This window comes from Arachis stenosperma, chromosome 10, assembly GCF_014773155.1.
Source record: "Arachis stenosperma cultivar V10309 chromosome 10, arast.V10309.gnm1.PFL2, whole genome shotgun sequence".
NCBI classification, from domain to species: domain Eukaryota; kingdom Viridiplantae; phylum Streptophyta; class Magnoliopsida; order Fabales; family Fabaceae; genus Arachis; species Arachis stenosperma.
The window spans coordinates 131,832,231-131,858,597 of NC_080386.1; the positions used below are offsets into that span (position 1 = coordinate 131,832,231).

The 26,367-nt window shown below is 38.2% G+C and overlaps 2 protein-coding genes across 2 annotated transcripts; one reads left to right on the top strand and one right to left on the bottom strand.

Moving 5' to 3' along the window:
* The first annotated feature begins 4,051 nt into the window (after window positions 1-4,051).
* On the top strand, window positions 4,052-25,278 carry LOC130956198 (QWRF motif-containing protein 7-like). Its single transcript, XM_057883244.1, has 5 exons — window positions 4,052-4,576; window positions 15,528-15,764; window positions 23,068-23,157; window positions 23,451-23,558; window positions 25,125-25,278. Exons 1-5 carry the CDS (start codon window positions 4,094-4,096, stop codon window positions 25,209-25,211), a joined length of 1,005 nt encoding a protein of 334 aa, XP_057739227.1. The 5' UTR covers window positions 4,052-4,093; the 3' UTR covers window positions 25,212-25,278.
* On the bottom strand, window positions 16,382-19,304 carry LOC130956199 (uncharacterized). Its single transcript, XM_057883245.1, has 3 exons — window positions 19,157-19,304; window positions 19,010-19,064; window positions 16,382-17,275 (listed from the first exon to the last, which is right to left on the bottom strand). Exon 3 carries the CDS (start codon window positions 17,273-17,275, stop codon window positions 16,841-16,843), a length of 435 nt encoding a protein of 144 aa, XP_057739228.1. The 5' UTR covers window positions 19,010-19,064; window positions 19,157-19,304; the 3' UTR covers window positions 16,382-16,840.
* Window positions 25,279-26,367: the final 1,089 nt, after the last annotated feature.

A 26,367-nucleotide genomic window follows, 5' to 3' on the forward strand; every position in this document is an offset into this window, starting at 1 on the left:
CCCGAGTAGGCGTCCATAAATGATAAGTATTGATACCACGAGCTGGAGTCCACTAGGGTGTCAATACTTGGCAGTGGATAAGGGTCCTTGGGACATGCCTTATTTAAGTCGGTATAGTCGACACACATTCTCCATTTGCCATTCTGTTTTTTGACTAGCACTACATTGGCTAGCCATGTTGGGTACTTGACTTCTCTGATGAAGCCAGCTTCCAGGAGCGCCTGCACTTGTTCTTCTACTATTAGGGCTCGTTCTGGGCCGAGCTTGCGTCTTCTTTGTTGTACAGGTCGGGATCCCGGATAAACCGAGAGCTTGTGGGACATGAGCTCGGGGTCTATCCCAGACATGTCAGAGGCCTTCCAGGCGAAGAGGTCGGAGTTATCTCTTAGGAGCTTAGTCAATTCTTGTTTTAGGGTCTCCCCTAGGTTGGCTCCTATGTGAGTATTTTTTCCTTCCTCTTTGCCGACCTATATCTCCTCGGTTTTTCCTCCCGGTTGTGGTCGCAGCTCTTCTCTGGCCCTTGCACCACCGAGCTCTATTGTGTGAACTTCTCTGTCCTTTCCTCTCAGATTTAGGCTTTCATTGTAGCATTTCCTCGCCAATTTTTGGTCTCCCCTTACCGTTACTATTTCCGCTGAGGTCGGGAATTTCATGTAGAGGTGGGGAGTGGATACCACTGCTCCGAGTCGATTAAGGGTAGCTCTGCCGATTAAAGCATTATATGCTGACCCGACATCAATGACTATGAAGTCTATACTCAGAGTCTTTGATTTTTTCTCTTTTCCAAAAGTGGTGTGGAGGGGCAAAAATTCCAGTAGTTTTATTGGCGTGTCCCCTAATCCGTATAGGGTGTCGGGGTAGGCTCTTAATTCTTTCTCATCCAACCCTAGCTTGTCAAAAGCGGGCTTAAAAAGGATGTCCGCTGAGCTTCCTTGGTCTACTAGGGTTCTGTGGAGATGGGCATTGGCTAGGATCATAGTTATTACTACTGGATCATCATGTTCAGGGGTTATTCATTGCCCATCTTCTTTAGTGAATGAGATGGTGGGGAGATCGGATGACTCTCCTCCGACCTGATAGACTCTCTTGAGGTGCCTTTTGCGAGAGGATTTTGTGAGTCCCCCTCCCGCGAACCCCCCTGAGATCATATGGATATGTCTCTCAGGAGTCGACGGTGGTGGGTCTCTTCTGTCGATATCATCTCGCTTCCTCTTCCCATGACTGTCCGACCTTTCTATGAGATATCTGTCAAGCCGACCTTCTCTAGCCAACTTTTCTATCACATTTTTAAGGTCGTAACAATCGTTCGTGGAGTGACCATATATTTTATGGTACTCACAGTAGTCGCTGCGGCTTCCCCCCTTTTTATTTTTGATGGGTCCTGGGGGTGACAGCCTTTCAGTGTTGCAAATTTCTCTGTACACATCCACTATTGAAACTTTTAGAGGAGTATAAGAGTGGTACTTCCTTGGTCTGTCGAGACCGAGTTCTTCCTTCTTCTTGGTCTCCCTCTCCCTCTCTTTTATTGAGGGAGGGTGCCCAGGTCGCCAACTTAGGTCTCTCAGCTTAGCATTTTCCTCTATGTTGATGTACTTTTCAGCTCTTTCCTGCACATCACTTAAGGAGATGGGGTGTCTTTTGGATATGGACTGCGAGAAGGGACCTTCTCTAAGCCCATTGACTAACCCCATTATTACTGCCACGGTGGGCAGGTCTTGAATCTCCAAACATGCTTTGTTGAACCTTTCCATATAGGCTCGTAAAGATTCTCCGACCTCCTGTTTTATTCCCAGGAGGCTCGGTGCATGTTTCACTTTGTCTTTCTGGATAGAGAACCTCATCAAAAACTTCATTGAGAGGTCTTCAAAGCTGGTAACCGACCTCGGGGGGAGGCTATCGAACCACTTCATCGCTGCTTTCGATAGAGTGGTCGGGAAGGCTTTGCATCGCGTAGCGTCGGAAGCATCAGCTAGGTACATCCGACTTTTGAAGTTGCTCAGGTGATGCTTTGGATCCGTGGTTCCGTCATAGAGGTCCATATCAGGGCTTTTGAAGTTCCTCGGAACTTTTGCCCTCATTATGGCTTCGCTGAAAGGATCCTCCCCACCTAAGGGCGGCTCTTCCTTTTCGTCACGGGAGTTGCGACCTTTGAGGGAGGATTCTAACTTTAAGAGTTTTCTTTCTAACTCTTTTCGTCGTTCCATCTCCTCTTTTAGGCTCTTTTCGGTTTCCTTTTGTCGCTCCCGTTCTTGTTCTAACTGTTCCAGGCGACTGTGGACTAATCCCATGAGTTCAGTTACATGGGATGGTCCCTCTTTTTCTGATTCGCGCCCTTTTGAGGAGTTTACCTTCGGGTTTTTTTACTCCGGAGGTACCTTCCCTGTGTTGATTATCAATTTCCTGGTGGAGGGTGAAGTCCGCATCGTTATTGCCTGTGTCCAGATTCTCTTGCTCAGAATCTGTCTCCACATGACCTTCTTCGTGGGATCTTTCCGCCATCGGTGGCTGATCTCTCGGGTCCCCGGCAACGGCGCCAATATTACGGTGGGTAACCGGAGATTAATGGACTGGACTGTATTTGGCCGGCCCAATCGTCTACGGATGGTAGCCTCCGAGCAGGTTTGCACGCTGGAACCTCCTTCCGACTTGTGTATGTGAGTGAATGGGGGGTGGTACCTGCAAAGACACTCCGATGCCTAAGTTAGCAAGGGTGTGAGCAGGTTTATAATGTATTGGGCTTAGAGATACCTGAAGAGTGTCAGTGTATTTATAGTGGTGAGCCTATAACCACCGCTGCAATAGTGCCACCCTTTTAGGGTGATAACCGTCCCTTTATCTTAGGGAGGTTAAGATATGGCTCCCGGAAGTGGTTAGAGAGATTTTAGGGGCAGTTACTCATTTGGATTGATGTTAATCTGCCAACTATTCTCCGTCCCGACTTCTTTAGAGCAAATCGTAGTCAAGACCGACTTCTTAGTACAAAGGTCGGTGCTCAGCGAGGCTCAATCCTCTGGACTAGGCCTTTCATTTGGACCTGGGCCTTTATTATTGGGCCAGGATATGAACAATCACATATACTAAAATAACTTTATTATAAATACCCAATAATAACTTATCGTTTAATTAATACATCAAGAATTATAATTTACGCCAACAACCCTTAATTTTGTTTCATTTTTATATGGGCAAACGTGTGCAGTGCATGTACCCGACTTTCTTGTTTCCTCATCAACGTGCTTCCAACATCAAAAGTGAAAGTCTCTCGCTCATCAATATATATATTAGTATAAAAATTTTATAATTGTCATTGTATAAAGATGTTTGTTTTTTATTATTGAATAATAAATTATAAGTAGAATTTAATTTTGATATATTAAAAAATATTATTTAAAAAAAATATAATTAAACAAATAAAATACATTTTTAACATAAGATTTTTTGTTAAAAGATATTTTTAGCATTTTAATTAATTTAAATAGGAATTATATATTAGGGCTGGAAGTGAGTCGAGTTGAGTCAAGTTAGATCAAACTCAAGCTCGACTCACGAAAATTAAACTTGGCTCACGACTCGACTCATTAACAATTGAACCTATTTCGTAAGCTCAAGTTTGATGCAACGAAAACTTACGAGTTGGCTCTAGTTCACGAGCTGACTCAAATAATAAGAACATAATCTATAATTCTATATCAATAAATTATAACTTATATATATTAAAAAATATTTAAAAAATAAATTTAATATATTATCTATCTGTCAATTATAAATTTTTTATTTATATCCTACATCAAAATTATATATAAAAATGACTATAAAATTTTAAACAATAAAAAATATTAATATATACAAACTCAAGCTCAAACTCAGCTCATCAACTCGATCAGCTTATCCAGCTATTAAAAAATCGAGGTTGAGCTGGCTCGTGAACTAACTTGACTCACTTGCAGCCTTACTATATATATATATATATATATATATATGACCGTTATAAGTTATAACGGTAAACCGCGCGAAATACGTAGTATATATCTCTTCAATGGATAACACTTTCCGTGACGTACGTGGCACTCTTCCTTCTCACCGTAGCCAAGTTATGGCGGCACCGCAGCTTGTCCGGAGCAGAAGTGGAAGCGCGCCAGCCATAGCCATAACGGCCAACGACAGATCTTCACGGAGGTCGTCGTTCAGCTCGAGTAGCGAAAGATTCATCAGCGGCAATAACCGTTCAAAGTCAACATCGTCAAGATCGTCAAGAACAGCGCAAAGTAGCTCGGGTGCCACGTCACCAGGCATGATGAAGAAGGTGCCTTCTGCGTGGGCGATGTCACCGGGAAGGTCAGCTCTTGGATCCCAATTTATCGCAAAGGTGTCTGAGTCGCCGGCAAAAGCCAATGGCGGCGGCGGCAGGCGAAGCGTGACCAGCAAGGTGTTGAATTATTTGAAGCAAAGAAAATCTTCGCCAATTGAAGAAGAAGGATACCATAGGTTTAAAATTTTGCATAACAGGCTTCTACAGTGGCGGTTTATCAATGCTAGAGCTCAATTTGCCATGGCTCGTATCAAAACTGTAGCCGAGGTTTGTTCTAACTTCTAAATCACCAATATTGACACATTAATTAACCTTTTAAAAAATTAGAAAAAATATATCAACTTTTAATTAGTTAATGTTAATAATTTTTTATCATTATTGTAAAATTATTTTGATAGTGAATAGTATTATAGTGATAGTGAATAGTAATTATGTATATGGTAATGAGTTATATCTCAAATGGCATAGTCAGGTTCGAATCTACCTATGTTTGATAAAAAAAATAATAATTATGCATATGAGCTTATAGTTTAGTGTTTAGACTTTGTTTTATTTTGTGCATATCTCATTTAAATTTAGAGTTTCATATTCACAGTTTATCTTCTCCTCCAAATACTATTCTATATGAATAATTCATATTTTACTAATTCTACTATATTTTTTTTTGTAAGAAAAAAAAAAGAAATTTACAAATTTACTGCATTTTTCAAAAATAACTAACTAGATATTATAGTGAATGATTGTGTACTTTGATCTGAAAATCTATTGTCATTTCTATTACTAAATATAACAAACTATTCAATAATCAATATTTTTTCCTTACATCTGTATATTACATTTAAACCAATATTAGTCAACTTTCTATTTTCTTTTTCCATTAAAAATGCTGACTTTCCTAAAGGGGAAGGATGCGAAACCGAAATCTACAGACCAACCTATTCACAAAAACCAAAAACATGCAAACATAAGGCATGACATAACACTAACCTTTATCCGAGAAATGAAGGTTGGGAAAAGCAGAAATCTTCAAGCACAAGAATACAACACGAACAAGGAGAAAAGAAGTTTGAAAGATTGCAGAAACGGAAGAAGGAAAGAGAGGAAAAATATTTATAAGCATACTAAGGGGCATAATGGTAAAAACGAAGCAGTCATTAATGAGATTGCACCGTTACCAAAGCCCTCAATCCCTAAAAGCTTCCCCAACGGACACGACGCTTGAATTGACGTAACTGTCAGAAACAAAAGGTCGCGAAAATCACGTCGGTTTCAAAACCCGTGAAAGTCGGCTACGAACCCGAGTTAAATACTTGAACCCAAGCCTTAAAAAAGATCTTGGGCTCAAGTAGGGGCACTGTTCATACCCTGGCCCAATGATTTGGGCCCAAGTCCAACTAAAAGGCCTAATCCAATAGATTAAGCCTAACTAAGCGCCGACCTTCACATAAGAAGTCGGTGTTCAACACGACCTGCTCTAAAGAAGTCGGACATGAGATTAGCTGGCAGATAAGCACTCATTTAAATGAGTAACCGCCCCTGAAATCTCTCTAACCGCTTCACAAAGCCATATCTTAACCTCCCTAAGATAAGGGGACGGTTATCATCCTAAAGATACGGCACTACTCCAACGGTGGTTATTGGCTCACCACTATAAGTACACTGACGCTCCTCAGGTATCTCTAAGCCCAATACTCTCTAGACCTGCTCACACCCTTGCTAACTGAGGCATCGGAGTGTCTTTGCAGGTACCACCCCATTCACTTGCGAACACAAGTCGGACGAAGTCCCCCGAGCTGCATACTCAGACGAAAACTTCCTTCCTCACGCATTTGGGCCAGTCAACGCCATCCGCTCAATTCATCTCCGGTTACCCACCGTAACATTGGCGCCGTTGCCGGGGACCCGAGAGATCACCCATTGATGGCGGATAGATCCCACGAAGAAGTCCATGCGGAAACAGATTCCGAAGAAGAGAATCTGGACGCAGGTAATAATAATGCGGACTTAACCCTCCATCAAGAGGTTAACGATCAGCCGAGAGAGGGCACTTCCGGGGTAAAAAACCCAAAGGCAAACCCCTCAGATGAGCGAGAATCGGAAAAGGGCGGACCATCCCACATAACTGAACTAATGGGGTTAGTCCACAGCCGCCTGGAGCAGTTAGAACAAGAGCGGGAGAAACAAAAGGAAACAGAAAAGTACCTAAAAGAGGAAATGGAACGGCGAAAAGAGTTAGAAAGGAAACTCTCAAAGCTGGAATCCTCCCTCAAGAATCATAACTCCCGCGACGACCAAGAAGAGTCACTCTTAGGTGAAGAAGATCCTTTCAGCGAGGACATAATGAGGGCAAAAGTTCCGAGAAACTTCAAAAGCCCTGATATGGACCTCTACGATGGAACCACGGATCCAAAGCACCACCTAAGCAACTTCAAAAGTCGGATGTACCTAGCTGATGCTTCCGACGCCACACGATGCAAAGCTTTCCCGACCACTTTATCGAAAGCAGCAATGAAGTGGTTCGACAGCCTTCCCCCACGATCGATCACTAGCTTTGAAGACCTCTCAAGGAAGTTTTTAATGAGGTTCTCAATTCAGAAAGACAAGGTGAAACATGCACCGAGTCTCTTGGGAGTAAAACAAGAGGTCGGAGAATCCCTGCGAGCCTATATGGAAAGATTCAACAAAGCATGTTTGGAGATCCAAGACCTGCCCACAGAGGCAGTCATAATGGGGCTAGTCAATGGGCTCAGAGAAGGTCCCTTCTCACAGTCCATATCCAAAAGGCACCCCGTTTCTCTAAGTGATGTACAAGAGAGAGCTGAAAAGTACATCAACATGGAAGAAAACGCCAAGTTAAGAGACCTGAGCGGACGACCGGGACTCCCTCCCTCAACAAAGAAAGGGAAAGGGAGACCAAGAAAAGAGAAGAGCTCGGTCTCGAAAGGCCAAAGAAATATCACTCTTATACCCCACTGAAGGTTTCCATAGTGGATGTATACAGAGAGATTTGCAACACTGAAAGACAGCCACCCCCTAGACCCATTAAAAACAAAAAAGGGGGAAGCCGCAGCGACTACTGCGAGTACCATAAAATATATGGTCACTCCACTAACGACTGTTACGACCTTAAGAATGTGATAGAAAAGCTGGCTATAGAAGGTCGGCTTGATAGATATCTCATAGAAAGGTCGGACGGTCACGGAAAGAGAAAGCGAGACGATATGGACAGAAGAGACCCACCACCGCAGACCCCAGAGAGGCATATCCATATGATCTCAGGAGGATTTGCGGGAGGGGGACTCACCAAATCCTCTCGCAAAAGACACCTCAAAAGAGTCTACCAGGTCGGGGAAGAGTCACCCGACCTTCCTACCATTTCGTTCACAAAAGAAGATGGGCAAGGAATAATCCCTGGACACGATGATCCGGTGGTAATAACTATGATCTTAGCAAATGCCCATCTCCATAGAACCCTAGTAGACCAAGGAAGCTCGGCAGACATTCTCTTCAAACCTGCTTTCGACAAGCTAGGGTTAGATGAGAAAGAACTAAGGGCTTACCCCGACACCCTGTATGGATTAGGGGACACGCCAATAAAACCACTGGGATTTTTGCCCCTCCACACCACTTTTGGAAAAGGGGAAAAATCAAAGACTCTGAGTATAGACTTCATAGTCATCGATGTGGGCTCAGCTTATAATGCTCTAATCGGCAGAGCCACCCTCAATCGACTCGGAGCAGTGGTATCTACCCCTCACCTCTGCATGAAATTTCCGACCTCAGCGGGAATAGCAACGGTAAGGGGAGATCAAAAGCTAGCAAGAAAGTGTTACAATGAAAGCCTAAACCTAAGAGGAAAGGGCAGAGAAGTTAACACAATAGAACTCGGCGGTGCAAAGGCCAAAGAAGAGCTGCGACCACAACCGGGAGGAAAAACCGAGGAGATACAGGTTGGTGAAGAAGAAGGGAAAAACACTCATATAGGAGCCAACCTAGGGGAAACTCTAAAACAAGGGTTGACTAAGCTCCTAAGAGATAATTCCGATCTCTTCGCCTGGAAGGCCTCCGACATGCCTGGGATTGACCCCGAGCTCATGTCCCACAAGCTCTCGGTTTATCCAGGATCCCGACCTGTACAACAAAGAAGACGCAAGCTCGGCCCGGAACGAGCCCTAATAGTAGAAGAGCAAGTACAGGCTCTCCTGGAAGCCGGCTTTATTAGAGAGGTCAAGTACCCAACATGGCTAGCCAATGTAGTGCTAGTCAAAAAACAGAATGGTAAATGGAGAATGTGCGTCGACTACACCGACCTAAATAAGGCATGTCCTAAGGACCCTTATCCCCTACCAAGTATTGATACCCTAGTGGACTCTAGCTCGGGGTACCAATACTTATCATTTATGGACGCCTACTCGGGATACAATCAAATTCCGATGTATGAGCCCGACCAGGAGAAAACGTCATTCATCACACCCCGAGCCAACTATTGCTACGTGGTCATGCCATTCGGATTAAAGAATGCAGGAGCCACATATCAAAGGTTGATGAATAAAGTGTTTTCTTCCCACATGGGAACCTTGATGGAGGTATACGTCGACGACATGCTAGTAAAAACCAAGAAAGAGGTCAACCTCTTATCCGACCTCTCACAAGTCTTTGACACCATAAGGCTGCATGGGATGAGACTAAATCCGGCAAAATGCGCCTTCGCGGTGGAGGCAGGAAAATTTCTAGGATTTATGCTAACACAAAGAGGGATTGAGGCCAATCCCGACAAATATAGAGCCATCCTAGAAATGAAAAGCCCGACCTGTTTGAGAGAAGTCCAACAGCTCAACGGCCGACTTGCGGCCCTCTCCAAATTCTTAGCAGGATCGGCACTAAAATCCCTTCCAATATTCTCCTTATTAAGAAAGGGATGCCAATTCGAATGGACTCCGGAATGCGAGGAGGCGTTCCAAGAGTTCAAAAAGTTTCTAAGCCAACCTCCTATCTTAACCCGACCAGTACCAGGGAAAGACCTCGTTTTGTACTTATCCGTAGCAAATAGGGCTGTCTCGTCAGCCCTGATAAAAGAAGACGAGGTCGGACAGCACCCGGTCTATTTCGTCAGTAAGGTACTACAAGGCCATGAACTAAGGTACCACAAACTTGAAAAGTTTGCCTACTCCTTAGTGATAGCCTCACGAAGGCTACGACCTTACTTTCAGGCTCATACAATAAGAGTTCGCACAAACCAACCCATGAAGCAAATCCTCCAAAAGACGGATGTTGCAGGGAGAATGGTTCAATGGGCAATAGAGCTCTCCGAATTCGATCAAAAATACGAAACTCGGACAGCAATTAAAGCTCAATGTCTCGCCGACTTCGTAGCAGAATACGCAGGGGACCAAGAGGAAAAGCCGACTACATGGGAACTCTATGTAGACGGATCCTCCAACAAAACGGGAAGCGGCGCAGGCATAATATTGGTAGATGAAAGAGGAACCCAGATTGAGGTTTCTCTAAAATTTGAATTCCCAGCCTCAAATAATCAGGCAGAATATGAAGCCTTGATTGCTGGGCTAAAGTTAGCAGAAGAAGTCGGTGCTACAAAAGTGATGATATACAGCGACTCACAGGTGGTGACCTCCCAAATAAGTGGAGAATATCAGGCAAAGGATCCTAATATGAAGAGGTACTTGGAAAAAACCTTGGAGCATCTTGGACGCTTTGCAGAAACCGAGGTCAAACACATAACTCGGGATCTGAACAGCAGAGCGGATGCCCTATCTAAATTAGCAAGTACCAAACCAGGAGGAAACAATAGAAGCCTGATTCAAGAAACCCTCCAAGAACCCTCGGTAGCAAAAACAGAAGATAAGCAAGAAGTGCTTGAGGTAGTCGGTTTAAACCTTGGATGGATGAATCCCTTAGTCGAATACTTGAAATTCGACATCCTCCCTAAGGAGGAAAAGGAAGCCAAAAGAATCCGAAGGGAAGCACAGCATTACACTTTGGTAAGAAATGTCCTTTACCGAAGAGGGATATCGACACCATTGTTAAAATGCGTACCGACCTCAAGAACCACCGAGGTGTTGGAGGAAGTACATAGCGGGATCTGCGAAAATCATCTCGGAGCAAGGTCACTAGCCAGGAAAATAATCCAAGCTAGATTCTATTGGCCGACCTTGCAGAAAGATGCCACAGAATTTGTGAAAAAATGTCAACCGTGTCAGATGCATGCAAATTTTCACGTGGCTCAACCAGAAGAGCTCATCAGTATCACTTCTCCATGGCCTTTTGCAAAATGGGGAATGGACTTATTAGGTCCTTTTCCCCAAGCGCCAGGACAAGTCAAATACTTGATCGTGGGAATAGATTACTTCACAAAGTGGATAGAAGCAGAACCATTAGCCACCATCACCGCTCAGAGAAGTCGCAGGTTTCTCTACAAAAATATCATCACAAGATATGGGATACCTTATTCCATCACTACGGATAATGGAACCCAATTCACCGATGCTACCTTCAGAAGCTTAGTGGCCAGTATGAAAATCAAGCATCAGTTTACTTCGGTAGAACACCCACAAGCTAATGGGCAAGCCGAGGCAGCTAACAAAGTCATACTGGCGGGGCTAAAGAAGAGATTGCAAGAAGCAAAAGGAGCTTGGGCGGAAGAGCTCCCTCAAGTGCTATGGGCCTACAGGACAACACCCCAATCCGCCACGGGAGAAACACCTTTCCGACTAGCCTACGGTGTAGAAGCCATGATTCCAATAGAAATCAATGAGCAAAGCCCAAGGGTAATTCTCCACGACGAGGTCGGAAATATACAGGGACATAAAGAAGAGCTCGACTTGCTCCCCGAAGTCCGAGAAGGTGGCCAGATAAGAGAAGCAGCGTTGAAGCAAAGGATGACTACAAGGTACAACAAAAAAGTCATTCGAAGAACATTTGCTCCAGATGATTTGGTCTTAATCAGAAACGACATTGGAGTCAACAAATCGGGAGAAGGAAAGCTCGCCGCAAATTGGAAGGGACCATACAAAGTCAATGAAGTCTTAGGAAAATGTTATTATAAAGTAACCGACCTGAGCGGCATTGAGCTACCAAGGTCGTGGCATGCTTGTAATATGAAAAGGTACTACAGTTAAAAGCGAACTCTACTCCCTGATGTACTCTTTTCCCAACTTCATGATTTTTTCCCAAAAAAGGGTTTTTTCTGGAGAAGGGTTTTTAACGAGGCATCATAGTAGAGACTAAGGGAAAACTAGGCTATCAAGACCCTTAGTAGCAAAAGAAGGTACCTCCCCAATCAATAAAGTTCTTTTTCATTCATAATATCTCTTATAATATCCTTCTTTATTTTTCTAAGTCTTTCTACGAAACGCGCCGACTTAAGCTCGACAAAACGTAAAAATCCCATGAACCGACCTAGATGGTCGTCAGGATAAAACGACGAGGTACAAGTCGGTGTAAAGAGGTTATATGAGTCGATCGTAAAAACTCGGAACCAATCCGACTCATAAGTCGAAACGAGATCCCGAGTACCAAAACTCGGAAACACTTCGATTCATAAATCGGGGTATAATACCGAGTAGAAGAAAAACGCATCGCAAAAATAACCTAAGTCATAAGAACTCGCTAAAACAAAGTTGAGTATAAGGGATAACAGAAAGAGATAGGAAAACCTAGGAAGAAGTTTTAAAGGATGTCCCGAAAATCCTTAAAACGAAAAACAAACAAGCCAAAAAGAAAGGTTTTCAAGAAAAAGCTAAAGGGAAATTCAGAAAGCATACACGCACAAGGTAACTTAAAACCCTTATCCAAAAAAGGGTATTTTGTTAATCTAAAGCCCTTATTCAAAAAGGACACTTGCCAAAGTATTTTGTTAACGGCCTTAAAAGGCCAAAAGAAATTGTTCAAGCGTCACCAAACAACATGCAAATGAGTTTAAAAAAGGGGGGACTCACAGGCCGAGCCCCCATATAGCCATAAAAAAAATATATATATAAGTTATTTCTGCAGAGGAGTAGACGGATCACCACCAACAGAGCCGGGAGGAGCGCCACCAGGACCAGGAAGAGAAGCTGAAGAGGAAGTCGGAGGAACAACTGAAGAACTCGGAGCATCTTTGGAACGAGGAGGAGACTCAATAATCCTCTGCCCCCGAGTCTTCAAATCTGACTCGGAAACAACCTCGGGGGCAGGAGGATCCACGATAGCACCATCAATGACGACTTTATCAGGATGTAAAGGAGAAAGGTCCAAGTCGGGAGCGATAACTCTGACTTGCTCCAGGAAAATTCTCCAAGACTCCTCGGCACCATCCGCAATAGAGTCCTCCAACTCGGCGTACGCATTCCGAGAATTCAGCAAATCCCTCCTCACAGCTACAAGATCCTGAAATAAACTTTGGTAACTATCCTGTGCTGTCTCCCTCAAGTTTGCCTCCATAGTACATTGGGCCCGCAGCTTACTCTCCTTCTCCCGGAGGCTATCCCTCTCCTCCCTCAACTTAGCCACCTCCTCTTTTAGCTCCCTCTCTTGGTCTTGGAAAGCAAGAAGCCTCCCCTCCAGTTCCTCAACCTTCGAGGTTGCCCCCAAAGAGCTGAGGGGAGTCTTCTCAAAAAGGTCCAAAAATTTGCCACAAACACCTGCTGCCCTAAAACTCTCCTCGGCCATGGTGGTGAGGTGGTTCCGAACAGAAACATCATCCATACTTATATAAGGATAGATGTTCTTTCGGACGAATGCATGAGCATCCGCCTTTACCCCACCATCAAAAGAAGAGCCAGACTCTGAAGTCTTGCGCTTCTTCTTTTCTGGCTCGGAAAGGAGTTGGGCAGAAGGAAGTGGCCGAGTCAAAGTTGAAGAAGAAATTATAATAGGCCGAGAGGGAGTGCCCACGTTCTTAGGAGGAGGAGGAGGAGGAGGAGGAGAGGCGATCGCCCTGGCACCCCCAGACCTGGCCCGGGACTTTGCCTTAGCTTCCTGGACTCTTTGGTAAGATTCCTGAGCATTCTTCTTTGCCATATCTACAAAAGAAACAACTACCAAAAGTTACAAGTCGGTAAAACTCAAACCGGCAGAAACAAGTCGGAAATAAGGGATGCACTACCTAGTTGTGACCGAATAAAAGTCGGCGTCCCCTGGAGAAATTTCCTCGTATCTAAATACGGGGCCCTCCCCCACGCTTCTCGGAAAAACCCCACAATAGCCGCCTCCACCTCGTCAAGGTCATCTAGACCATACTTCTCACAAGGGGAGGCCGCCAACCAATAAAGGGAAAAGCGAGGGGAGGAATGCTCATTTAGGAAAAAGGGGATGGTGACCCTCTATAGCTTGCACTTTGAAGAAATAATTTTTGAAATCATGAAAGGATTCGTCAAAAAGGGTGAAAATCCTCCGACCTTGTATGGCTCGGAAAGACACCCATTGCTGTTCGTTATTCAGCCCACTAAAGGGCTTAGTCATATGAAAGAGATAAAAGAAAATCCTCAATGAGGTCGGAAAGTCCAAGGCGTGGCTAACAAATTGATAGATTTTTAGAAAACCCCAAGAATTAGGGTGAAGTTGGGTAGGTGCAACTCGACAATGGTGCAAGACAGATATTTCAAAATCCGAAAAAGGAAGAAAAACACCCAAGCGGGTGATCATACATTCATACATGAAGAAAAAATGAGGGGCTGCCTCATCGGCCCTCCCAAAACAAACCCGGTCTTCCAGACCCGGGACTATCAACTCATATTTTGGCTCGTCCTCCTCCGAAGTACAAAGCCGGTGATGAGTACGAAGATGAGTGATAAACTCAGCATCGACCAAGGGTTCCTCCCCAAGGACAGTGTCATCAACCCACTGAGAAAGAACATCTACAGAGGCCATTTTTCTTTATATAATGAAAGGTACAAAAAACCTACAAAAAGAAAAAGAAAAAAGAAAATCAAAAAACACGTCCCTAAAGGGGAAGGATGCGAAACCGAAATCTACAGACCAACCTATCCACAAAAACCAAAAACATGCAAACATAAGGCATGACATAACACTAACCTTTATCCGAGAAATGAAGGTTGGGAAAAGCAGAAATCTTCAAGCACAAGAATACAGCACGAACAAGGAGAAAAGAAGTTTGAAAGATTGCAGAAACGGAAGAAGGAAAGAGAGGGAAAATATTTATAAGCATACTAAGGGGCATAATGGTAAAAATGAAGTAGTCATTAATAAGATTGCACCGTTACCAAAGCCCTCAATCCCTAAAAGCTTCCCCAACGGACACGACGCTTGAATTGACGTAACTGTCAGAAACAAAAGGTCGCGAAAATCACGTCGGTTTCAAAACCCGTGAAAGTCGGCTACGAACCCGAGTTAAATACTTGAACCCAAGCCTTAAAAAAGATCTTGGGCTCAAGTAGGGGCACTGTTCATACCCTGGCCCAATGATTTGGGCCCAGGTCCAACTAAAAGGCCTAATCCAATAGATTAAGCCTAACTAAGTGCCGACCTTCACATAAGAAGTCGGTGTTCAACACGACCTGCTCTAAAGAAGTCGGACATGAGATTAGCTGGCAGATAAGCACTCATTTAAATGAGTAACCGCCCCTGAAATCTCTCTAACCGCTTCACAAAGCCATATCTTAACCTCCCTAAGATAAGGGGACGGTTATCATCCTAAAGATACGGCACTACTCCAACGGTGGTTATTGGCTCACCACTATAAGTACACTGACGCTCCTCAGGTATCTCTAAGCCCAATACTCTCTAGACCTGCTCACACCCTTGCTAACTGAGGCATCGGAGTGTCTTTGCAGGTACCACCCCCCATTCACTTGCGAACACAAGTCGGACGAAGTCCCCCGAGCTGCATACTCAGACGAAAACTTCCTTCCTCACGCATTTGGGCCCGTCAACGCCATCCGCTCAATTCATCTCCGGTTACCCACCGTAACAGATATCAACTTCTATGTATTTATTCAAAAATAGTATTTGTACACTAAAATTAATTATTAAAATTTAAAATCTACTATTAATGTATTTGTGTATAAATATATGTATAGTTTAATTTATTTTTAACGTCTATTTATATTCCAAACATATATTTTATACTGGTAGCTGATTTTAGTGTACAAGTAGCATAATCGATATTCGATATTTATTAGATGAGATTTGCTTCATAGTTTTGCTTCAATAATCCTATCAAACAAGTGATGCTTCTTAGTCGTTTTCCTATGAATTTCAGATGCAACTCTTTTCTGTATGGCTTCGAACTCTCCGAATAAGAAAGGCGATAATACAAAAGAAAACTGAATTACAAAATGTCAAACACTTGATCAAGCTTTATCAAATAGTGATTCCGCAACTTCCCTTTCTTAATGAATGGGCAAAATTGGAGAGAAGAAATCAAGAATCAGTTGAGAGATTGGAGAGGAAGTTGGTAGCACTATCCAATACATTGCCTTTGTCTAACTATCTTAAGGTACATACCTTTTTGACTCGTTATTTATTTATTATTTTAACAAGCTCGTAATAAAAGGAAAGTTAGGAACAAGCAATACCCGAATCCGAAGGGGATGCAAGACCCCCCTCAAAAGACAATATTCAAAAGAGTTGTCACCTCAATAACGGATCAAAATCCTTTAAATTGAAAAAAAATATATAAAATAAAAAAATAAAAGTCTAATTACTATTAGATTATTAACACTTTAATTCTCTTCGTTTTAGAAGATCCTTTTTCTTTATTAAAAAAATCTTGATTATCTTGTTACAAACAAATTTGATTATTTTGCTATGAAATAACACATTGATTATTTTTATAGTGAAACACTTAATTTCGCAATTAATTTTTAGTGTTCATAAAGTATTTTGCTTGCCCAATACTTTTATATTTTAGTATTTCTAATTTAGAATAGTCAGTCCTACCTACAAAAAAAGATTGTAAAACCTTTAATGAAAATTGGGCTTGTTTGGTTAAGATTTTAGAGGAAATACCTCTTTAATTGAGTAGTATAGAAGTTGAACGACAGCAAAAATAAAAGAAAACATGTTTGTTTGTTTGTTTGGATATAAGCATTTTATTCCAAAGTAAAGAACCTCCTATACAAGATTAACATAAAAACATCATTACCAAGTAGTATCATAAGCATCATACAAGACAATTAGACATGCCACACCTATACCATAATATAACTGAGATGTCATATAAGTTTCAACAACATCATCTGCACTACAAATCACAATGTTGTCTCAGCGCCATTATAAGGAAGCATACACACCATAGCTATATAGAGTACCACAAATTCATTAGTATAGCATTATATGTACAATTACCCAAAATATCAGTTAGAATTTAGATTACGCCGTCCGACCAACGCAGCAGCAGACGCTATGCAGGACTTCGGACTTCGGCTATATGAAGTAGAATAACGTCCTATTCCCTCCAAAATGGGCTATTCAAAAGATAAGACCTAAGCCCATAGAAAGTGAAGGCAGAGGGAAAACAGCGCCACTATCCTATCCTGCATCAGTAACCAAAAAGTTTGCATCAACCAGTCTTTAGTGAGGTGGACTGGGGACCTGCCCATAGTCATCAGCACTTGAACCAGTAATATTAGATAAACCACTCTCCGGACTAGAGATATGCCCATCGTGGGGCGCAATTTGGTCATCATCAACAGGTGGAGGCTGCTCAGGCACAGAAGCAGGTGGCTGCTGCCCAACTTCAGGGGCAGGACCTCCAAATCCAGGAGGGGGCTGTGGTCCAAACCCAGGAGGAGGCGGTCCCATCGGAACTACTATCGGCACTGGGAATCCGATGCCATCACCAAAAGGGTTCAATGGATTGAACAGGGGGCTCATAAGAGGTATGGCAAATGGATGATTAAAGAAATAAGAATGGGTTACAAAAGGACCCATCATGAAAGATCCGGATACAGGATCGTAGTGCCACATGCCATCGGGAAACTCAGTGATTGTGATCATCGAGCCCATCTAAGAATAACATGAAAAACAACCACAGGGTAAGAATCTAATATAAAATCTCTATAGGAGTAATAAGTGGTGCTATGATTATATCATGTCATCATTACCATCTCCATTTGCTTCCAAAGATTCATTCAAGGCGCTTTTTACCATTAATAATCTAATTAAACTAGATTTTGTATATTACCAAGGGATTGACTGAAACAGATGTATTTTAAGAAAACACTTTACATTATTGTGGCCTTAACAACCATTCATCAAACAAGCACATACACGTTCCCAATCACATTTTAAGTAAATTATCACACAAGGAATGCAAACAGATGGTGTATTCCTTGTCATTTAAGTCATGAGCTCATTTTTGTTTATTGCCAAAAGCCACCATGATAGCCAAGTGTGAGCGAGGTGGAAACTTTTGTCCCCACTATGAGCAGGTCAATGCCACAGTCCTCATTAGTGCTAATCATTTCACCAGCCCGACCTTATAATATGACTGGCCACCAATCAGCACAGTTAAGCATAAACCAAAGTTCCCTTAATCATTCATCTTTTAATTTTCACATCTTAGAACCTTCAGTGGCATCATCATGATTTTTGGCTCTAACACTCATTAGAAATTAAGTCATAAACTCAGAATATTCAAAAGCATATTTTCATAAATCTTCTGTCATAACCTTTTGATACTTTTGGAGACCTTAATGGACCCCATTTTTAGAGGGTAGTAGACTAATAGTTATGCCAAACCTTGTTAGGATTGAACAGGGGACTAAGGATTATCCCCTTTTTATCCTTCACTTTTTAATCTATTTTCCATCATAGGGGTAAAAAGGTAATTCTGCCATCATATGGTTTCTAGGCCCTTATTGCTCTAAGTTTCAAGTGTTTCGGATGTGTTTTAATGTGTCTTGACTAATGGACCACTTTGGCCCCTTTTATGGTCCATATAGACCATTGTGATATCATTAGTGTGTTAGGAGATATTTACTTAGTTCAAGGTTCTAAACCTGATTAAGAGCCCGTTTGGAAAGCTTTAAAAGTAATTTTTTCAAGCTTTTAACTTATGAAAAGTAATGGTATTAATATTTGATGCAATTTTCAAAACCAAATTACAACTTTCTAAGAAGATATTTAGGAGTTTATAGAGAAGTTAAAAAAATGACTTCTCTCATAATACTATTACTTTTTATCACATTTCTATAAAATAAGCACTTTTAGAACTAAAAACCCAAATACAAAATAACTTATTTATAAGCTACTTTTAATATAGCCATTTATTACTTAAGCTATTTTTTCAAAAAGAGCTTAATTAAGCTGTTTAGCCAAACTGGACCTAATTAGAATTTCATGACATAGTAACTTGTATTTTGGGTTTAAGTTCCCCTCTTAGGTTAGGACAATGTTTAGGTCAATTAGCCATGACCTATTTTGTGACTATTTACTTGGTCAGGTTTCGAAGAGAAGCCTTAGAGCAACGGTTAAGTTGTCTCCCTGAAGGTCACATGTTCAAGCCATGGAGTCAGCCACTGATGTGTTAATGCGGGATGCTGGTGTTCAAACATGCAATTACAACTAAGCAAGCTCCAATGCCATCAATGACTCACAAATACAACTACAATCACATACACACTAACGCATGCAACATCAATTTCAACATGCAACCACAAAATTAGATAAAATCCCAAATAGAACCCTAATTAGAGCTTTGAACACAAATGATGCAATGAACTTCCAGTCAACCCCTACCTTCAGTACCAATGGCTTGGAGCTTGATCAAAGTACCTTAAACTTGCAAGAATTCCTACAAAGAAATTGTAATAATATTTAGCTAGTTCAACTACAAGATCCTTTATTCTTGAAGTGAAATTTCAAGGAGTCAAAAGAGAAACTCACGTGAGCGAAAGGAGAGAAGAGGTGATGTGTATTTTTCTTTCATGGATGTGAGAGGAGCATCGTGAAACCCATGGTGATTTGTACACAAAAGTGGGTTTTCATGAATTTTTGGAGGTTATTTTGGTCGCTTTCGGAGGAAGAAGATAAATCTGTAAATTATTCCTGAAGTTAAATGAGACCAAGGATGCTAGTAAATATAGGGGTCACAATGGAGTGGTTAAGGACTAAAGGTAAGGTTATTCTACTCTAATATTTGTCGGTTGAGAATATTCTAATTCTAATTTTAACCATTTTTAATTTTAGGATATTCGATTTTATCTGCATATTATAAAAAAGATATAATATTATTTTATAAAATATATATTTATTTTAGTCTTCAAAAAATTTTGGACTAGATATTTTAGTTTTTTACTAAAATTAATTATTTGATTAGTCCCTAATAATTAATTCTGTTAGTCACTTATGTTCTTTACTCCATCAACTCTAACGGAGGACAAAATAGTCCTTGACAACTCTAATAGAGGACAAAATGGTCCCTAGCAACCTCTGTGCAGAAACAACACTGTTTTCTCTCAATTTCTATCATATCTCGCATAACCCTAACAGTCCAACGTTGCAACTTCAAGCTACATGTGCACACTCTGCAACTTCAATGTGCACAAGAAGAAAAATTCTCAAGTTGTTTTCAACTAATTCATACTCAGGAAACTAATGACTATATCTCTCAAGTACTTATCGTCTTCGATGGATCCCATGAATCTAGACAGCAAGTCCGATTTGTTAAAACTCATCATTGTCGTCGCTATCTCCTTGCTCCTCTGCCCTATTATTTTCATGGCCACATTGTCCACCACTCCGATCGCTTCCTTCATCTTCTTCTTCAGTAAAAATGTTCAGTAATCGCTTCAGTTTTCATATGAGCGGTGATGGTGACATTGCTTGCTATACTAATAGCTTGGATGCAAGGTTGAAACTGTCTACCAACTTGGACCCGGGGAGAGAAGGAATGAAGTACTTGGGTCCATTATAAATGAAAATTTACATATGATGTCGAAGAAAAATCTTCTCGTGATGTCCTAATGTCCAACAATCTATATTACTTGGCAGATAATGGAAAAAGGCGTGCCCTTATGATAGTTGTAGAACTTGATCTTGAGGATGTGGTGGACGGGGTTGGAAGTGATGCTATTATCGAGGATGTGGATGTGTATGTTTTTGGTGGGCGAAGTGGGGAGGAGGTGGGTATACTAGTCACAGATATTTGAAAAGTGTGTGGTCCATGACATGTTGAGGTAGGTGTGACACGCGCGACAGTTACACCATTGCTTGATTTTGGAGTTGAAGAGGAGGAAGGAGAAGATGGAGAAGAAGAATGTGACGGTGAAGAAGGAGAGTATGAATGTTAAGGTTATACGAGATATGATAGAAATTGGGGGAGAACGGTGTCGTTTCCGAACAGAAGGGGCCATAAATCATTTTGTCCTTTGTTAGAGTTGCCAGGGGCCATTTCATCCTCTGTTAGAGTTGTCTGGGATCATTTTGTCCTCCATTAAAGTTGACGGAGCAAAGGACCCAAGTGTTTGACGGAGTTAACTGTTAGGGACCAATCGAGTAATTAATTTTAGTCAGGGACTAATATGTCTAGTCCGAAATTCTTTGAGGACCAAAATTGGTATATCCTCTATATAATTTGATGATAATTTAATTTAAAATATAACTGATTTTTATATAAATAAAAATGTATTAAATTATCAATTAATATTTTTTTTTAATGTCTAAGGATCTTTTGTATTTAGAGAGAGGTTGGATATGTCTGGGTTGAGACTCAATATGCATCCTACCCGATTTGCATAAGAACTCTACTCGCACCTTATCCTACCCGCTACAGATCGGGTTGACAACCTTACCCCGACTGGGTTGAGTCGGGAAATATTTGCTAACTCCTATTCTGCTCCACATTGATTGGAAAATGATATTGTGACTCCTAAAAATGACATGTCAAGAAATCATTTCAAGGGACAACACGTCTCCTGTCGTATCAGCAATACACTACAGTAAAATAGGATAATTAAACCCTTGAAAAAAATTTAAGAGATACTTAAACTCCTATTTAGTTTAAACCTTGATACATAAACCCATAGTGAACTATAAAGTAGGACAAGTAGTCCTAAAGTTTAATAAGTCATTGTATTTGCTACATTGATTGGTGGCTTTGGTTAGCCTCAATTTCTTGCTCTTCCTTCTTTATTTTTTTTTCTCTGCAAGGTTTTGATACGAGCTTAGTAAAAACTACCTCATCAATTTCAATCCCTTTCGATCATTCTTTTCTTGATCTTCAATATAATACTCATGTCCCCATCTTTACAATATCCATCTATTAGTGTTGTGAACATAATCTTGTCAGATTTTAAACCTCATTTACTTATCTTATTCACAAATTTTTTAACTTTTTTCAAATCGTAGATCTTATAAAAGTCATTGATTAGCGCATTGTACATAATCAAATCCAATCTAATACCTTGATTGATCATTACCTAAAAATTCTTTCATGCTAAATCAATTTTTTATATTTGCATTGTCCATCAATCAAAATGGTGAAAGTATCACTATTCGAGACTAACACTTTCTTGAACATGTCATCAAATAAAATCTCTACAACATAATAAGAAGAAGTAAGAAACTAAGGCTACTACCAATTAAGGTTAACAACCATTACAATAGCAGATACAATATTTAGGGGTACTTGTACTATTTTATAATTTATTATGATTTATGTGTCTATATTTAAATTAGTTAGGAGTTTAAATGTCTCTTGATTTTTTTTCAAGAGTTTAATTATCTTATTTTACTACAGCGACATGAGACGTTTTGTTCCTTAAAATGGTTTCTTGATACGTCATCAGTTAATGTGACACATAAACAAAATTCATTAGCTTTGGATGAAAATATTAACAAAAGGATAGAATATCTGATGAAATTAATGGTTAGGAATCGTAATATCATTTTTCAATCGATGAAAGATTAAAAAAAGAGTTAGCGAAATAGTTAGAGAACGAGTTGGGATTTTACTCAAAAAAAATCTACTAAATTAGATGGTATAGAATATTATGATAATATAAGATATTTATTAAAATTAAATTAAATAATATTTATATTTATATATAAATATATAATTACTAATTTAAAAAATAAATTTTAATATATATTAATATAAAAATATGGATTGTTTAAGCTCAGTTCGATAACTTGCTAAAATAAGTTTGCGCTCATTTTATTCTGTTTTTGCATAATGTGTGTTGAATTTTTTACACTTATTATTGTAATACGTGTTTTAGACTTTTGACATATAAATCGGCAAAACAAAAAATTGTATAAGTTCATAATAAATTTACAACCAGACTTTAGCAAGATGAAATTGAGCATCCTTTAAGATCGAAATGTATAATAAAACTTGTAAATGTCTAAATAATTATATATATAGTATATCTTTTTTTATTTAATTATATTGAATAACTAAGAAACCAATATTGCAACTAATATTTTTAACCAATAATAATTGGATTAGACAAAAAGACTCAATAAAACAAAACAAAACAAACAAAAATAAAAATAATATTTTAAAAATTACTCTTTTAATTTTTTTCCAACGCTATAATTTTATCACTCACTAGTAGTTATTATTCCGGTCACCATGGCTAGTCACTTTTGGCTATTTCAATTTTCATCCCACCACCTTAAATTATAAATCATAAATAATTTTATTTTTTTCCACTTTTAAATTTTTATATTTGAATTTTGGATGAATTTATTATTTTTAATTTTGAATTTTCTTTAAATATTCAATTGTTCGTTGATTTATTAATTAAAAAATGTGGACTCCCAATACTTTTTTACTTACATATTCTTTACAGGTTGACACTGTGTCTGTCTCTGAAGTCTTGAACACTGCCATTGACGTAATGGACCACCTTGAACCATTGATCATGAAATTCCAAGCTCAGGTTCAATTCTTCTTTTTTTAGTATATAATAATAATAATAATAATAATAAATGTACATTTAAAACTATAATTAAGAGTTTTTTTAGCTCAAATCTAAAAATTTTTAAAATATATTTCTTTTACAAACATATATAACGAAAGTTATTTAGGAGCAAAAATTTGTGCACTAAAACATTTTCATTACTTGCCATTATATATAGTACATGAGTGCATAAATAATAATAATATGATAATAAAATTTTGTTACATAGAAGGATTAATCATAGAATTATTGACTTATTGTGAATTTAGCAGGTTGAACGGATTCTTTATCAAGTTACGGAACTAATTACAACATCAAAACAGGAAGAAGAGTACTTACAGGATCTTATGGAGGTAGTTCCAATGATTACTACTTTAATGGTAAGCCTAAACCACCTTTACTTATTTTTAATTTCAATAACTAAATCCCCATGAAAAAAAAAACAAATAAAAAGGATCTATTTAAATGCATATTGCTTACGAAATTAAAGCACCAGATTGATAGCATTAGCATTTTTCTAAGCATTGTTAAATTATTAGGTCCGTTTGATTTGCGTTTTTTATTTTTTGCTTTTATTTTTATTATTTTTTGTTTTTTAGATTTTATAAAATAAACAGTAAAAATAATAAAATTTTATTTTTTATTTTCACCTTCTGCTTTTTTTCTTTTTACAATATTTAAAAAAAAATAAAAGTAAAAAAAAATAAAAAATAAAAATACAAACCAAACATAGTCTTATCAATTCGCAGGATAATTTTTAATTGCAAATCATACTTCTACACAAAAGTAAAATAGGGCATATAGAGTAAACAATTTCTAAACGAAGAGTGAAGGGAGCATTTTCTAAATTGTATTTGGATGATAATTTTTATTAATTAAATGTGTGTAATAATAGCAAATATGACGTTAGTTAATTAGATGGTAAATATCTTATTATCTTATATGATCAAACTAACAAGTCATGTGTTAAATTTTAGACATTACTGAGTATATATATATTTTTTATAGATTATACATAATAATAGATATTTCTCTTCTATTTTCCTTTAGGTATATAGTAGGTTAATCTATGACAAATTATTTAGGAAAGATTGAGAATTAATTTTCTTCAATCAATAATCAATTAATAGTTATTTGTTTTTTTTTTAAAAAGAAACTATCCTCTTTTAACCTTTCACATATTATATTTTGTAGGGGTGGCAAGCGGGAAAGTCCCGCCCCGCCTCGCCTAGTGAGGCGATCCTAAAATCCCACCCCATTCTTTTTAACTGCAGGTTGTCGCTAAATCCGCCAAAACTCTTTTTTTTTTTTACTATTAACTAGTAAATAATATATATAATTTCACAACCATATTAATAAATTTATAATGTCTAAAAGCATAAAAGTTATATTTTTTATATTCACAAATATTAAAATTTTTGTAATTATAAAATATCTAATAAATATAATTATAAACCAAGTTTTTATCCAAAACATAAGTATAAATATTCTCTCCAAAGCAAAATAAACATAATCCAAACATAATTATAAATATTGTCTTCAAAGTAACATAAACATAATCTAAAACACTCAATTTTTATCTTCATACTCTTGTAAGTTAGGTTGGGGGAAGTTAGGTTTTGGTAAAAAAATTACAAAAAATACCCCCTCACTAAAAAAAACTAAGCCCGACGGAGAAGCCCGCCCTGCCCCACCAAAGCCCGCGGTTTAAGCGGTGTGAGTTAGGCAGACTTCTGCTATTTGGTGGTCCCAATTTTTCAGTGCAACCCACCTTTTTTGGCGGGTTACGCGGATCGACCCGATGGAGTTAGGCCGTTTGCCACCCCTAATATTTTGTTGACTAATTAGTAATTAAAAAATTATTTTTCTAATAACAAAACTGATTTATTTATTTATCTCCAATTTAAGTTTTTTCCCCGTTTTTGTCCTTTTCCATATTCTTACAGGAGAAGGAGAAAAGCATTCAAGTGTATCTTATGCAAAAAATGATGGAGCCCAATATTGGCATTTGGAAAAATTTAAAAATCATGTAAACTTGATACATCAAGGTTTCATTCACTAGGCTATCATTTTGCCTTTTTGCATGTAATCTTTTACGAGAAGTTACATAATATATATATATATATATATATATATATATATATATATATATATATATATATATATATATATATATATATATATATATATATATATATATATTTTAACATCATCATTTACATCTTCTATATTTAAACATAATTGGAATAATGTAATTTTAATTTTAGTTTTTTTATTTTTTTTTCATATAACTTTTATAATAATTATTATTATAGAAGTCCTTTAAAATTAATTTTTATAGATTTCTTACTCACTAAACTATAATTTTTTGTTTATTATGTTATATTAAAAATAACCAATAACATTGAGTTTAATGAACAAATAGTACCCGCTAAGATACTAGGACAAACATAATGTGTTGTCGAATGTTATGGACTTATGGGTAGGTTGATTTTTTTATATATATATGAAAATAAGAAAGTTGAGAGTTATATTTCACGATAAGATTTTATGAATATATAAATATGACTCTTAAATTTATAATTTTAAATAATAAAAAATTTATAACACATATTTAATCTTCTAATTTTTTATTTAGAAAAAAACACACAAGCATAAATTCGATCTTTAGATTTTTTTATTTTAATAAATGACATATAAGTCTGATTTTCAAATTTTTAACATCCAAATCTGATTTGAATTTTTTAAATGGTCCGCTATAATTTTATAATAACTCCTCATTTACATAAATAGGATCACATAAACACAAGTGGTCAATATAGCGTTAATACTTAATTTAATTTTGAATTTGTAAACGAATCTCAATTTAGTTCATAAAATTTTAATTATTTTTATTTAATCTCAAAATTTATAAATATTTTTACATTAATTTTTGAAATAATTTTCAGTAAAAAAAAATACTAATATAAATAGTCACGCTTAAATTTATAATATAATGCAAAATTGTGTTTTATCACTTATTTTGTTAGATAAAATTTTAATAATACTACTTATAATATTATTTTTAGATTAATTAAATATTAAAATTAAAATGATATCATTTTATAGAACTAATATGATATCTAACTATCTATATATAATAATATTTTATTAATATTTATACATTAAAAATTATTTTAAAGACTAATA